General features: G+C 47.3%; 2 protein-coding genes across 2 annotated transcripts in view; both read right to left on the bottom strand.

Moving 5' to 3' along the window:
* Window positions 1-2,862: 2,862 nt before the first annotated feature.
* Window positions 2,863-15,466, bottom strand: part of LOC123351200 (immunoglobulin lambda-1 light chain-like) — a 624,702-nt gene continuing 612,098 nt past the window's right edge. Inside the window, exons 3-4 of the mRNA XM_044990449.1 lie at window positions 6,265-6,302; window positions 2,863-3,535 (exon numbers count right to left, since the gene is read on the bottom strand). Coding sequence (XP_044846384.1) covers window positions 3,213-3,535; window positions 6,265-6,302 — 361 coding nt within the window. The 3' untranslated portion in view covers window positions 2,863-3,212. The remainder of the gene's footprint in view (window positions 3,536-6,264; window positions 6,303-15,466) is intronic.
* LOC123351197 (immunoglobulin lambda-1 light chain-like) overlaps window positions 9,710-15,466 on the bottom strand; it is a 668,923-nt gene continuing 663,166 nt past the window's right edge. Inside the window, exon 4 of the mRNA XM_044990447.1 lies at window positions 9,710-10,399. Coding sequence (XP_044846382.1) covers window positions 10,077-10,399 — 323 coding nt within the window. The 3' untranslated portion in view covers window positions 9,710-10,076. The remainder of the gene's footprint in view (window positions 10,400-15,466) is intronic.

The following is a 15,466-nucleotide window of genomic DNA, read 5'->3' on the forward strand; positions in this document are numbered from 1 at the left end:
CCTGTAGGTACCAATACAAGACAATGCTGGTATCAATGGAGAGCATGTCTGCTCAGCCCATGTCCAGTGTGCAGCAGAGATCAGCACTTTCCTCATGGGAGCCCCCATTTGCTTTAGAAATTAACTCAGTGCCACCACCGACAGCCATTTGCTCTGTATTTCCCAGCTGTTCTCAGCAGTAAATCCCTGCGCTTTTCCCTGGCCAGAGCTGCCAGGAGACTCTGACCATCGCTGGGCTATTCCCTGCCCCTCCCCTTAGGAGAGCAGCTCTGGGGCCTGCTGCCCAGCGGAGTGCGGGCGTGTGGGGCCCCTCTCAGCAAGGGCAGGGCCAGTAAACATCTAGGCTGTGAGCTGTGTCCATGCTCAGCTGGTTTCTTCTGAATTAAACCAGGGCACTGGACCCTCCCTCTGACTGTAAATACAAACTCCCCTGAGCGCCTGGTGTGTGTCAGCTCAGCACGGCCAGGGGAGTGAATGGGACCAGCCTCATTCCCTCACTAATGGGCAGCAGTTGAAGCCAAGAGGGATCATGTGGCGTGTTTAACACGTTATCTGAAGTTGGTGGGGAAGCTCCTGTGACTTGAGTGGTTCAGGCCCAGACCCTGCGAGAATTCCCTGGGTAGTGGAGGGCAGGCCTGAGCCGTGAGCAAAAGTGCCCAAGTCCCATTGTCAGAAGTGACTTACACACTTGGGGCCAGAGTGTTAAAGGTATTTAAGCACCTAAATGTACAGGGAGGCACCTAACAGGATTTTCAAAAGCACCTGTCTCCAAATGCCCATTCATTTCAATGCCTTTTAAATCTGGCCCTTAGGAACTTAAATCCTATTGTCTTTCAGTTGAACTTGGACTTCTTATGGAGTGAGTCACTTTTGAAAATACCCTAAATACTTCATGCAGTTTTTCAGTCCATTCATCAGTCTATTGCAGTTCACATGTGCAAGGGAACAGGGCTAATTAATAAACCTTGAGAAAGGAAGTTAATCTATTTCCAGAGCCTTTTTGTCAGTGAAGTAGTGTTAAAATCAGCGCACGCTCTCTGGGTTCTAGTAGCCAACTCTATGGGACATGTTCCCTCCCTCTCTCACACACACGCTCTGTGTGAGCTTCTGAAAACGTCTGAGCACCATTGTCCCCTCTGTGTTCCGCACACTCGTGGTGCTCCACAAATCATCCTCTGGGATTCTTATCCCGCCCCCCGTACAGGTGGGTGTGTGGGGGGGTGGGACAGTAGGGCTGGGGATGCTAAAAATCAGCGGCGGCTCTAGGCACCAGCGCTTCAAGCACGTGCCTGTTGCGGCAAGCTGCGGGGGGCGCCCTGCCTGTTCCTGCAAGGGTGTCAGTCAGGCGGCCTTTGGTGGTGCACCTGCGGGAGCTCCCGAGTCCTGCAGATTCAGTGGCATGCCTTCGGGAGGTCCCCTGTCCTGAGGATTTGGCGGCAATTCGGCAGCGGGTACGCCGAAGCTGCGGGACCAGCAGACCTCCCGCAGGCATGCCACCGAATCCGCAGGACCGGGGACCTCCCGCAGGCAAGCCGCTGAAGGCGGCCTGCCTGCTGTGCTTGGGGTGGCAAAAAAGCGAGAGCCGCCCCTGCTAAAAATACTTTGTGAAGTTTAAGAAACCCTCATTCTTTCAAACTCATCCATATTGTAGCTTCTCTCTGCTCCCCTTTCCCCTTATCCTCTTCCCTAGGAGGTGGCAGTGCATGACCATCCATCCATCCATCGATCCATCCGTGTCACTCATATTGTGAGTGGCAGCTGGTCAGAGGGATCTGACAAACACCTGGCATATGTGATACAAATTTACCCATGGGAAGGGTGGGACAGACCCCAGAGCACCCCTCAGAGTATCCAGTCTCGCATGAAATTGATTGGATACAAACTGTCTCCACTGGCCTGTCAAGGCCCAATTGTGCAGCACCCCAAAAGTAATACAGGCCTGATTGATTCCATAGAATCCACATCCTCAAGAATGTTCTGATTTCGTTTGAAAAGCATCTGGAATCTCAAGGCTTCCAGAGCACTTTAACCATTTACACAGCTGGTCAAACCGCACATAAGTCACTGCCTTCCCCTCCGGCTGAAACACAGGAGCTGTCACACAGTGGCCAGCAGCACTAGTGTAATTCAGGCAGATTTCCATGTACAGCTGAACCTGGGGGGAGGGGAGGTTGGGTGCATAGGGAGCTGTCACCCAAGTTGGTATTTAATATCCTGCCAAATGCCACTCTTCCAACAGGGTCCTGTGTGTCTCTCCTGACCAGACGTAGCCAGGAGCTCTGGTTACAGCCTGTCCCAGGGACCAGCCTGCAGCAGTGTGGTGTCCCTCACTCAATGGGCCAGATTTGGCCACTTATTCCCCTGAGTGCTGAGCTGTTCAGCAAATACCAAATTGACTCCAACGAGGCTTCTTGAAGAATGACCAATGCTCAGGGAGAAGAAAGGAGCGGGGCTAGTGACCAACTTGATCACTGGCCCATGTAGCCCTGCTGCTCTGTTGGGAGCTGGCAGGATCCCAGCACAAGCAGGGCTGGCTGCAGACCCACAGGGGTTTGCATTACGCTCTCATGCAGCCCCCTATCACCCAGGGATTCCCTAACACAATGTGTGCTCTGCAGACAGATTTGTGCAGCACCTATTATGACACCTCACACAAGGCTGGCTAGGAGCCAGGGTGACCAGTCTTGGGGAAGAACAGCTTGGGTTATGATCCCCCTGTGACATTTCCTCCTCCTCATCCCCTGATCTCCATGACATTACGCACCACTTCTCATGAGCTTGTCTGAAACCCCAAAGACACAGCTCCTTACTAAAAAGAAAACCATATAGGGTGAGAAAAGGTAAATATATTTTATTGGAAGGGAAGGTGAATATTGCAATTAATACATGAGATGTAAAAGGGACAGAAGTTGTTAAACTCTTCAGAGTCACAGCGATGGTCAAATTTTTCTGATTTTATTAATATCATAACAAGGCTGCATCAGAGACTAAAGCAGGAAGGACAGTTCCAGGGAATGCAGGCGGGTGAGAGAAGTGGGGGCGTAGGAATAAAGACAGGTGACATATAGATTGGTAAAATCCCCCACCTAAAGGAGGAAGCAGATTTGCTGGAAATCAGCATTGTGGGAATGCTACAGACAGATCCTGACTCCCTTGGGGAGCCCCCTACAGACTGACACGGGAACCGGCCGAGCCCTCTGGGGGTCAGAGGGTTAAGAACACTCTGAGCTCTTCAGGGACTTCTCGAAGCTCTTCCCATCGTGTGTCACCTGGCAGGTGTAGGTCTCATGGGTCTTCCACTTTGATGCATCCAGAGACAGGTAACTGCTGGCCATGTACTTGTTGTCACTCTGTTTGGAGGGTTTGGTCGTCTCCACTCCAGAGGAGATCTGCTGGCCATCAGCTTTCCAGGTGACTTGGACTGACCCTGGGTAAAAGCTGCCCAGCAGACACACCAGTGTGGCTTTGCTTTTTGTTTTTATCTCTTCCGAGGATGGAGGGAAGAGGTGCACGGTGGGAGATGCCTTTGGCTGACCTACAAGACAAGGAAATTCAGTGTTAGAAAACCCAAATCCAGAGACTGCCAGTGCAGAATGTTCAACATTCCAGATCTCTGCAGTGCAACAAATCCAACCCCTCACAAGCACCGGGGCAGGGTAATTATCTGAGATGTAAGATGTTCTTGTGGTTAAGGCACAGGGCTGGGAATCAGGACATTTGGGATCCAATCTTTGGTCTGCCACAGGCTTTCTTAGTGAACCTGGCCTAGTTAGTAACTGTCCCTATATCTGTAAAAGGGGATATCACTTTACTCATCCTTTTTGTCCCTTGAATCATTGAAGGCTTGATCCCATATTCCTCCTGCACAGATATCTCCTACTGACTTCAAATAATAAGTTGGGGCCTGCAAGGGATACAGTGTTGGCGCTAAAGGAAAAAAATCAGTTGGTGTGAAAGTGAGTAGAGAATTGCATTGCAATCTGTATGCATTGGACTTCTAGCAAGAGCCATTCACAAAGAAAATCTGCAGCTGATTCTGCATTATGCTGCATTTTAGAAATCTAAAAGCAGGTTTCTAAGAACTTTGGACTAAGTTCTGGTGGTTTGTTTGGGGTTATATCTTAGGGTCTAAGCTTCACTTAGAGTTTAATGTGTGTGGTTAAGGTAACGGAGAGCCCTTCAGTGCCCAGAGAGAAATCCAGGGTAACCCATATTTTTCCTTATGGAACAAACCTATAAAATGTAATAACAAAGCAACCAAAATGATCCAGGGGATCTAGACACATTTAAGAGTGTTTCAAATAAAATACCATAAAATTCTGTGAGAGACTTTTTTTTTTTAAAACTATTCTGTGGTATTCTATAGCAGGAAGAAAGGCTCTATATATTAAATTCTGCAAGTTGGGTCAATAAACCTATTAAGCAGTTATTGTCTGTCACATTCTGCAGGCCTTTCTAGTAAGGGACCGCGCTTTTGAATAAGACCTCAATGGAAAATAACCTCCTAACTCATCTTGTGATATGCTGGCTGCTGAACAGCCTAGTTAACAAGTTTAGCTTGTTGCTAAAACTTTTTCAGAAGCCTGTAATGTACAGAATCCTATATGGGACCAATCCCAGCCAAAGGACTCGAGCCAGTATGTGTCTAAGTGCTTTGCTGTATCTGGGTCCAAGACGAGAAAAAGAGACATTACAAAATATCACAGTACTGGTTGATTTCACGGTGGGTACAGAGTAGAGTCCCCTGCGCCCACGTATGATGTGGTGCTATGTTACTGCATGGAGATATGGAGACAATTAGGACCTTCTGGCTTATGAATGGGCAGAAAAGTTGGGGGAATTTTTAACCCCCTAGTAAAAGGGAGCCATGAACGCCCAAAAGTTTAGTCGTTCAATTGGCAGTGGAGACAAAGCCTAAGTAAAGCCTGCTGGCAGCCCTAAAATGCAGTCTAGGAAGCCATCCAGCCTTTCCAGACTGGCCAGCAACCTCCTTCGTGTGCTCCAGGCTTGAGAGAGGCAATTAATGCCTCCTCTTTCAAACCCTCTCCCGCCACAAGCTGCTCCAACCCCACTCTGTTTTATCTGTAACTGTCCATATTTCATAGGTGTTGGGTGTCCCTCAGCACTGTCAGAAAATCAGGTTTGAGGGGTATTTCCAAACTGAAATCTACGATAGCTACAGTCATCCAACATACAATGGAACTGATCCTCCTGGTCAGGAGTAAGTCAGTCAGTGCAATTACACTCACGCAGTGTAAGTGTGAATCAGTGTAGTTCCGTTACTGCCAAGGGGGCTACATTGATTTACAACACATGAGGATCTGTTCTTATATTTTTAAGATTATGTCAATCTCTTAACTGGCTCTAAATTAGCAATTCTACAAATAGAGCTGGTCAAAAACAACTCATCAAATTTCTTGTCAGTTAAAAATTGTTTTTTGTATCTCAATGGACATTTTTGCAGAAAGTGTCTGATGTTGAAAAATTTCTTGTTGGAAAACTCAAAACCAAAAGGTTTCTGCAGATGTTTTTTTTTCCTGTTTTCAGTAATAATTTGATGAAAATGTTTTATTTTTGATTTTTTTTGCCAAAAGTCTCTTCTGCTGAGAATGTTGACAAAAATTATATTTTTCATTTTTGTTGAAATTTTCCAGAAAATGAAACCCATTTAGTGACTAACTCTTACCAAAATGACTAGTCTTCAAACTACTCGAGAAGGTCAGATTTCAAATCACAAAGGACAAATTATTTTTATATCACATTAGATTTCAAGGGGTTGTGCATCTATTTTAAGGAGGTTTGGATGCGTTTTAGTGGACGTCTGTTGAAAACAAAGGGACTATGTTGTTTTACCTGGCTGAGAATCTGGCCCTGGGTTCCTTTCACATAGTGGAAAAACCCAGTATGAATAAGTAATAAATGTCTAGTCCATTAAAACAAAAAAGAAGGTAGAAAATATTTTCTTTTAAGATGCTAACATCAGTTTTTTAAAAATTGGGACCTGGCAGCAAAATCTGGGTAGGTTTCATGGGCAAATTCAGAAATCTGTTAACTGGGAAAAGATAAAAAAATCCATCATGGGATATCTACACCCTGTTCTGAGTATGGACGGGTTAAACATTGTTCTCAACACCGTATGAAGGTCTGAGTGTACAGTAAGAGGAGACCCAGCTTGGATCAGAGGCAGAAAAGGAGGAAAAAATCATGGAAATATTGCAGGATTGGCACTGAGAAGGAAAGTCAGAGAATAATTCAGTGACTTACCAAGGACGGTCAGCTGGGTTCCTCCACCGAAGACATACCACAGTGACACATGGCTGTACAAAAACCAGTCACGTTCAATGGCAGGGAGAGGTCGCCACCACTGCACGTGTGGAGAAAATGGCCATGGAACAACTTCTGCTGGCTCTGCATGAGAGCGAATGTTCCTCGTTTCTGGAGAAGCTCATAGCACAATTGATTGAATGAAGATCCATTGGGAGGTGAAGCAATGGAGTATTCCTTGGGAGAGCACATATGGGGCCAGATGCTGGTCCATGCACACCCACCACATAAGAGAGCAGAAGATCATCTTGTCATTAAGGCACTGGAGTGGGAGTCAGGAGACTGGAGTTCAAGTCCTGGCTCTGCCACAGACTTTCTTTGTGCCCTTGTGCAAGACACACAATCTCTGTGCCTCAATTCCCTATCTGTAAAATGGGGATAGTACTTCCCTATTTCACAGGGGTGCTGTAAGGATGAATTCTTTTATGACTGTGAGATGCTCATGTAGGACAGACCCTGTTTCTAAAGCACGTGTTTGTAGCCCACACCTCTGGGAGCACTAGTATCTTCAAAGACATAGTGTGAACACTATCCTAGCATCACACCAACAAGTGTCAGCAAAACAACAAATCTGCCATGCTGTCCTCATCTCTCATCTGGGTAGTGCAGCCTTCCCTGCACCTGTCAGTGAGAAGCTACCACATCCCAGGACACATGGTCTTGCCTTACCTGATCAGGATCTCCAGATAGTCCATCTGTGGGTGAGGGGTCACTCTGAAGAAGCTGCGTCATCACATCCTGTCTTGCATTTGGCTGGTGAAGTCTCCACACCGGACATGTCCGAGAAACCAGTAAATAGTTCTCAAGATCCGTGTGCTATGAAACCGATCACCACCATCCTCTGCTGGGACCCTGTTAGTACCAATACAAGCAATGTTGGCATCAATGTCCAGTGTGCAGCAGAGATCAGCACTTTCCTGAAGGGAGCCCCCAGTTGCTTTAGAAATTAACTCAGTGCCACCAACAACAGCCATTTGCTCTGTATTTCCCAGCTGTTCTCAGCAGTAAATCCCTGCGCTGTTCCCTGGACAGAGCTGCCATGAGACTCTCACCATCGCTGGGCTATTCCCTGCCCCTCCCCTTAGGAGAGCAGCTCTGGGGCCTGCTGCCCAGCGGAGTGCGGGCGTGTGGGGCCCCTCTCAGCAAGGGCAGGGCCAGTAAACATCTAGGCTGTGAGCTGTGTCCATGCTCAGCTGGTTTATTCTGAATTAAACCAGGGCACTGGACCCTCCCTCTGACTGTCAATACAAACTCCCCTTAGTGCCTGGTGTGTGTCAGCTCAGCACGGCCAGGGGAGTGAATGGGACCAGCCTCATTCCCTCAGTAATGGGCAGCAGTTGAAGCCAAGAGGGATCATGTGCTGTGTTTAACATGTGATCTGACACTTACTGAAGTTGGTGGGGAAGCTCCTGTGACTTGAGTGGTTCAGGCCCAGACCCTGCGAGAATTCCCTGGGTAGTGGAGGGCAGGCCTGAGCCGCTAGCAAAAGTGCCCAAGTCCCATTGTCAGAAGTGACTTAAGCACTTGGGGCCAGTGTTAAAGGTATTTAAGCACCTAAATGTACAGGGAGGCACCTAACAGTTTTTTTGAGAAGCACCTGTCTGCCTAATGCCGATTCATTTAAATGCTTTTTAAATCTGGCCCTTAGGAGCATAAATCCTATTGACTTTCTGTTGAACTTAGACTTTTAATGGAGTGAGTTACTTTTGAAAATACCCTAAATACTTTGTGCAGTTTTTCAGTCCATTCGTCAGTCTATTGCAGTTCACATGTGCAAGGGAACAGGCCCAATTCCTAAACATTGAGCAAAGGAAGTGAATCTCTTTCCAGAGCCTTTATGTCAATGAAATAGTGTTAAAATCAGTGCACTCCAATAGGTTCTGGTAGCCAACTCTGGCACATGCTCACTCTCTTTCTCTGATCCTTTTACTCTCCTTCTTGCAGTGCAAGGGCATGAAAACTTCTGAGAGCCATTGTCCCCTCTGTGCTCTGCACACTCTTGGTGCTCCAGAAATCATCATCTGGAAATCTTAACTCCCCGCTCCCCCTCCCACCCAAGAACAGGTGTGTGTGTGTCTTTAAAACTCATCCACAGGGCAGCCTCTCTCAGCTCCCCTTCCCCCTTACTCGTTTCTGAAGGAGGTGGAAGTGCATGATAAACGCTCTCCGGGAGGTGAGTTCCCGGCTGTACACACGGTGGGTGCTGCTGTCTGGGAAGGGTGGGGCAGACTCCCAGGTGCCCCTCAGAGTATCCAGTCTCACATGCAACATGAAACTTATCCCCGGAGCCCCAGCACCATTTATGGGTTTTAATGGGACACAAACTGTCTGCTCCGGCCCATCAAGGCCCAAACTGTGCAACACACAAGACGTACTAAGGGCCCCAGTGTTGTGCACCCAGAGAATCCCGATCATCAGGACTGGTCCGATTTAGTTCTAAGTAACGATGCTTTTCAAGTGTAATATCTTGAATCTGAAGGCTCCCAAAGCACTTTACTTACTTACACAGCTGGTCAAACCGGACATGAGGATCACTGCCTTCACCTGTAGTTGAAATGCAGGACCTATCGCACAGTGGGCAGCGGCACTTGTTTATTTCAGGCAGATTTCCCTGTACAGCTGAACCTGCTGGGAGGGCCAGTTGGGCGGGTTGAGAGCTGTCACCCAGGTTGGTGTTGGCAGGATAGCAAAGGCCACTTTACCAAAGAGGGGTTTGGGTCTCTACTGACCAGACGTAGCCAGGAGCTCTGGTTACAGCCTGTCCCAGGGACCAGCCTGCAGCAGTGTGGTGCCCCTCACTCGATGGGCCAGATTTGGCCACTTATTCCCCTGATCGCTGAGCTGTTCAGCCAAGAGCCCATTGACTCCAATGAGGCTACTCGAAGAATGACTAATGCTCAGGGAGAAGCAGGGAGCTGGAATCTGCCCCATGCGAGGGCAGAGGGTGACTCAATACTAACTCACAGAGCAGGCTGCTCTCTGCAGGGCTAGTGACCCAGCTGAGCATTGACCCAGCCTAGCCCTGCTGGTCTGTGGGGAGCTGCCAGGATCCCAGCACAAGCAGGGCTGGCTGCAGACCCCCAGGGGTTTGCATTACGCTCTCATGCAGCCCACTATCACCCAGGGATTCCCTAACACAACGTGTGCTCTGCAGAGAGATTTGTGCAGCAGCAATTGTCACACCTCACAGAAGTCTGGCTGAGAGACAGAGTGAGCAGTGTTAAGGGAGAACAGGCACAGCTTGGGGAGTGATCCCTCTGTGACATCTCTCCCCATCCCCCGATCTCCATGATATGACACATCACTTAGCGTCACTTCTCATGAGCTTGTCTGAAACCCCAAAGCCAACAGCTCCTTACTAAAAAGAAAACCATATAGGGTGAGAAAAGGTAAATTTATTTTATTGGAAGAGAAGGTGAATATTGCAATTAATACACAAGGTTTAAAAGGGACAGAAGAAGTTAAACTCTTCACAGTCACAGCGATAGTCAATTTTTTCTGATTTTATTAATATCATAACGAGGCTGCATCAGAGACTAAAGCAGGAAGGACAATTCCAGGGAATGCAGGGGGGTGGGGACGTAGGAATAAAGACAGGTGTCGTATGGATTGGTAAAATCCCCCACCTAAAGGAGGAAGCAGATTTGCTGGAAATCAGCATTGTGGGAATGCTACAGGCAGATCCTGGCTCCCTTGGGGAGCCCCCTACAGACTGACACGGGAACCGGCCGAGCCCTCCGGGGGTCAGAGGGTTAAGAACACTCTGAGCTCTTCAGGGACTTCTCGAAGCTCTTCCCATCGTGTGTCACCTGGCACGTGTAGGTCTCATGGGTCTTCCACTGTGATGCTTCCAGAGACAGGTAACTGCTGGCCATGTACTTGTTGTCACTCTGTTTGGAGGGTTTGGTCGTCTCCACTCCAGAGGAGATCTGCTGGCCGTCAGCTTTCCAGGTGACTTGGACTGACCCTGGGTAAAAGCTGCCCAGCAGACACACCAGCGTGGCTTTGCTCTTTGTCTTTATCTCTTCCGAGGATGGAGGGAAGAGGTGCACGGTGGGAGATGCCTTTGGCTGACCTACAAGACAAGGAAATTCAGTGTTAGAAAACCCAAATCCAGAGACTGCCAGTGCAGAATGTTCAACATTCCAGATCTCTGCAGTGCAACAAATCCAACCTCTCACAAGCACCGGGGCAGGGTAATTATCTGAGATGTAAGATGTTCTTGTGGTTAAGGCACAGGGCTGGGAATCAGGACATTTGTGGTCAAATCCTTGTTCTGCCACAGGCTTCCTTAGTGAACTTGGCCTAGTTAGTTACTCTCCCTATCCCTGTGAAAGGGGATAATATCACTTTACTCATCCTTTTTGTCACTTTAATCCTTGAAGGCTTGATCCCATATTCCTCCTGCCCCCATAACTCCCACAACTTGGGGACAGTGTTGGTGCTAAAGATACAAATTATTGTTATGAAAGTGAGCAAAGAAGTATGTTGCAATCTATATGCACTGTATGTCTAGCACGAGTGGTTCACACAGAAAAGGTGCAGTTCATTCTACATTGTGCTTCATTTAAAAAAATCTAAAATCAGCTTTCTGAGGGTTTTGGACTATGTTCTGGATATTTGTTCAGGGTTATTTCTTAGGGTCTAAACTTTACTTAGAGTTTAATGCGTGTGGTTAGGGCACCAGAAGCCACTTCAGTGGCCAGAAAGGTATCTGGGAAAACCCACATTTTTCCTTATGGAAAAATCCTATAAAATGGAATAACAAAGCAACCAGCATGATCCAAAGGATGGGACGGGGATCTAGACACATTGATAGCGTTATATGGAAACTACTGTAAAATAGTACAGAACATTCATAGCGAGAGCTTTTTCGAACCAATCTATGGTATTCTATGGCACAGATAAAGTTTCAAGATATTAAATTCTGCAAGGTAAGTCAATGATGTCATTGAGGAGTTATCATTGTCTATCACGTTCTGTAGGTCTTTCTGCTAAGGGTCAGATCTGCAGAACTCTTGGCTGGGAAATAGCCTTTTATCGCAGCGTGTTATATGCTGGATACTCTTGCTGCTGAAATGTTTTCAGAAGCATTTATGTGACCAAAGGACTCAAGCCAGTATGTGTGTCAGTGCCTTGCTGGATCAGGGTCTAAGACAAGAGGAGAAGGGACATTGCAAGATTTCCCAGTGGGCGCAGAGTCGACTCTCCCGGGCTCTAGCCTGACGTTTGGCTATGTTACTGCATGGAGATATGGAGACAATAAAGAACCTTCTTTCTTAGGAATGGGCGCACCAGGGGGTTAAAAATGCCTCAGACTTTTAACATCTAGACACCTGGGATCAAACTGAGAAGCTCTTCGTCATTCCAGGTAGCACTTTCCTCCACAAGCGGTCGGTCCCACTGACGTCAGTGGGCCTATTAGAAGAGCAAGGTGCTACTTAGCACGAGTAGGTTTAGTGTAGCCTGGGCTGTAGTTATTTCACGCTTTACACAGGTCAAAACTACAAACAGTGTTGTCTGAGGTAGCACAGTCAGCCCTGATTTACTGAGCCCTGGCTAGCCGAGATCTATCTGCTCCTCAAGGTTTTACTGTAACTGAAGCCTGCTGGCCCAGCCAGCATCCTGGTCATTGAGCTCTGAGCCTGGCAGACACAGAATGCAGCTTCTAGGAAGCCATCCAGCCCTCCCAGACTGGCCAGCAACCTCGTTAGTGTGCTCCAGGCTTGAGAGAGGCAATTAGTGCCTCCTCTTTCACAGGCTGTTTCAACCCCACCCCATTTATCTGTAACTCTCCATATTTCATAGGTGTTGGGTGTCCCTGTCACTGTCAGAAAATCAGGGTTGAGTGGTATTTCCAAATTGAAATCCACAATAGCTACAGTCATCCAACGTACAATGGAACCAATCCTCGGGGTCAGGAGTAAGTCAGTCAGTGCAATTACACTCACTCAGTGTAAGTGTAAATCAGTGTAGTTCCATTGTTGTCAAGAGGGCTACACTGATTTACACCACATGAAGATCTGTTCTCGTATTGTAAAAATATCAATCGCTGAACTTGCTCTAAAAGGATACTGCAAATAGGGAGGTAAAAATTACTCATCAAATCTCTTGTCAGTTAAAAATTGGATTTTTATCTAATTGGAAGTTTTTGCAGAAAGTTTCTGCAGATCTAGAAAAAAAATCTTTTTTTATTGCTGGAAAAGCAGAATCTCAAAACGAATATTTTCACCTAAACTCTGATTTCTCCTGCCCACCCCCCAGCATTTCATTAATTGTTCAGTGACAACGTTTTAGTGTTTGGGTTTGGGGTTTTTGCCAAAAAGTCAAAATTTTCTGCTGAAAATTTAGACGAAAAGAGGTTTTTTTTTTTAATTTTTGTTGAAAATTTCCAGCAAATTTAACCCTATTTCGTGACCAACTCTCACTAATTTGAATTTTCTTCAAGCTAACCAGACAAATCAGGTTTTAGATTGCAACAAACACATTATTTTCTACATCACTTTAGGTTTCAAGGTATTTTACACCCATCTTAAAGGGATTTGGATGAGTTTTGGGGTAGGTTTATTGAAGACAATGGGGCTATTTTGTTTTACCTTGGTTGAGAATCTGGCCCTTGGTTTCTTTCACATATGAGACAAAATGGAGTGCTAATAAGAAATGTCTAGTCCATTAAAACCAATGCAAATTAAAAAAAAACAAAAACCCTTTGGGGTGGAAATATTTCCCTGAAGAGGCTAATACCAGTTACTTAGAAATTGGTAGCTGACAGCAGAATCTGCACAGGTTTCATGGGCAAATTCAAAAACCCTTTCAGAGGGAAAATATAAGAAAATCCAGTATGCGACATGTACACACTATTCTGACTATCCATGGGTTAAACATTGTTCTCAACCCCGTGGGAAGGTCTGTGCATAAAGTGAGAGGAGAACCGAGTCTGGCACTAAGACAGAAAAGGAGCTAAAAATCATGAAAACATGACAGTATTGGCAGTGAGAAGGAAAGGCAGTGAGTAATTCAGTGACTTACCAAGGACGGTCAGCTGGGTTCCTCCACCGAAGACATTCCACAGTGACACATGGCTGTACAAAAACCAGTCACGTTCACTGGCAGGGAGAGATCGCCACCACTGCCCACGGTGGGGAAAATAGACATGGGACAACTTCTGCTGTCTCTCCATGAGAGCGAAGGTTCATTGTTTTTGGAGAAGTTCATAGTACAATTGATTGAATGAAGATCCATTGGGAGGTGAAGCAATGGAGTATTCCTTGGGAGAGCTCATATGGGGCCAGATGCTGGTCCATGCACGCCCACCACATAAGAGAGCAGAAGATCATCTTGTCGTTATGGCACTGGAGTGGGAGTCAGGAAACCAGGGTTCAAGGAGGGCACACAGAGAGTGTTGAATTGGGGCTCCTAAGTTGTTGGTCCTTCCACTGCCAGCTGCCCCTCGTAAGTCCACAGGAGGGAGCGGGTGACAGATTTCTTTGGGATGCTGATAGTGAACACGCTGAGCCATGTTCAACCCTAGTGCAATTATAGTGACTTGTGAGAATTATACCAGAGAAGAATTAGGCCCATTTGCTGCGAGTATTTAATGTATCCAATTGTGTATCTCATGTGGGGGATACCCCTGTTTCCAAAGCACGTGTTTGTAGCCCACACTCCTGGGAGCACTGGCATCTCTACAGACATAGTGTAAACACTATCCTAGCGTCACACCAACAAGTGTCAGCAAAGAAACAGATCTGCCATGTGGGGCTGCATGTGTGTGGATAGGAAACCAACACCACGTGCTGTCCTCATCTCTCATCCGGATAGTGCAGCCTTCCCTGCACCTGTCAGTGAGAAGCTACCACATCCCAGGACACGTGGTCCTGCCTTACCTGATCAGGATCTCCAGATAGTCCATCGGGCCAGGAGTCGCTCCGAGTTACTGGGCACAGCACGTCGTGTGTTCACTTTTGGCTGAAGGATGCCGGGGGCTGGTTAAGTCTCCGCACTGGACATGTCGAAGGAACAAGTAAAGAATGCTCAAGATCCATGTGCCATGAAACCGGTCACCACCATCCTCTGCGGGGACCCTGTTAGTACCAATACAAGGCAATGTTGGTACCAATATCCAGTATGCAGCAGAGATCAGAACTTTCCTGAAGGGAAATTAACTCAGTGCCACCAACGACAGCCACTTGCTCTGTATTTCCCAGCTGTTCTCAGCAGTAAATCCCTGCGCTGTTCCCTGGACAGAGCTGCCATGAGACTCTCACCATCGCTGGGCTATTCCCTGCCCCTCCCCTTAGGAGAGCAGCTCTGGGGCCTGCTGCCCAGCAGAGTGCGGGCGTGTGGGGCCCCTCTCAGCAAGGGCAGGGCCAGTAAACATCTAGGCTGTGAGCTGTGTCCATGCTCAGCTGGTTTCTTCTGAATTAAACCAGGGCACTGGACCCTCCCTCTGACTGTCAATACAAACTCCCCTGAGCGCCTGGTGTGTGTCAGCTCAGCACGGCCAGGGGAGTGAATGGGACCAGCCTCATTCCCTCACTAATGGGCAGCAGTTGAAGCCAAGAGGGATCATGTGCTGTGTTTAACATGTGATCCGGCACCTACTGAAGTTGGTGGGGAAGCTCCTGTGACTTGAGTGGTTCCGTCTCAGACCCTGCGAGAACTCCCTGGGTAGTGGAGGGCAGGCCTGAGCCGTGAGCAAAAGTGCCCAAGTCCCATTGTCAGAAGTGACTTAAGCACTTGGGGCCAGAGTGTTAAAGGTATTTAAGCACCTAAATGTACAGGGAGGCACCTAGCAGGTTTTGTGAGAAGCACCTGTCTGCCAAACGCCCATTCATTTCAATGCTTTTTAAATCTGGCCCTGAGGAGCCTAAATCCTATTGACTTTCTGTTGAACTTAGACTTCTAATGGAGTGAGTCACTTTTGACAATACCCTAAATACTTCGTGCAGTTTTTCAGTCTATTCGTCAGTCTATTGCAGTTCACATGTGCAAGGGAACAGGCCCAATTAATAAACCTTGAGCAAAGGAAGTGAATCTCTTTCCAGAGCCTTTATGTCAATGAAATAGTGTTAAAAATCAGTGCACTCCAATAGGTTCTGGTAGCCAACTCTGGCACATGCTCACTCTCTTTCTGTGATCC

This window comes from Mauremys mutica, chromosome 16, assembly GCF_020497125.1.
Source record: "Mauremys mutica isolate MM-2020 ecotype Southern chromosome 16, ASM2049712v1, whole genome shotgun sequence".
Taxonomy (NCBI): Eukaryota; Metazoa; Chordata; order Testudines; family Geoemydidae; genus Mauremys; species Mauremys mutica.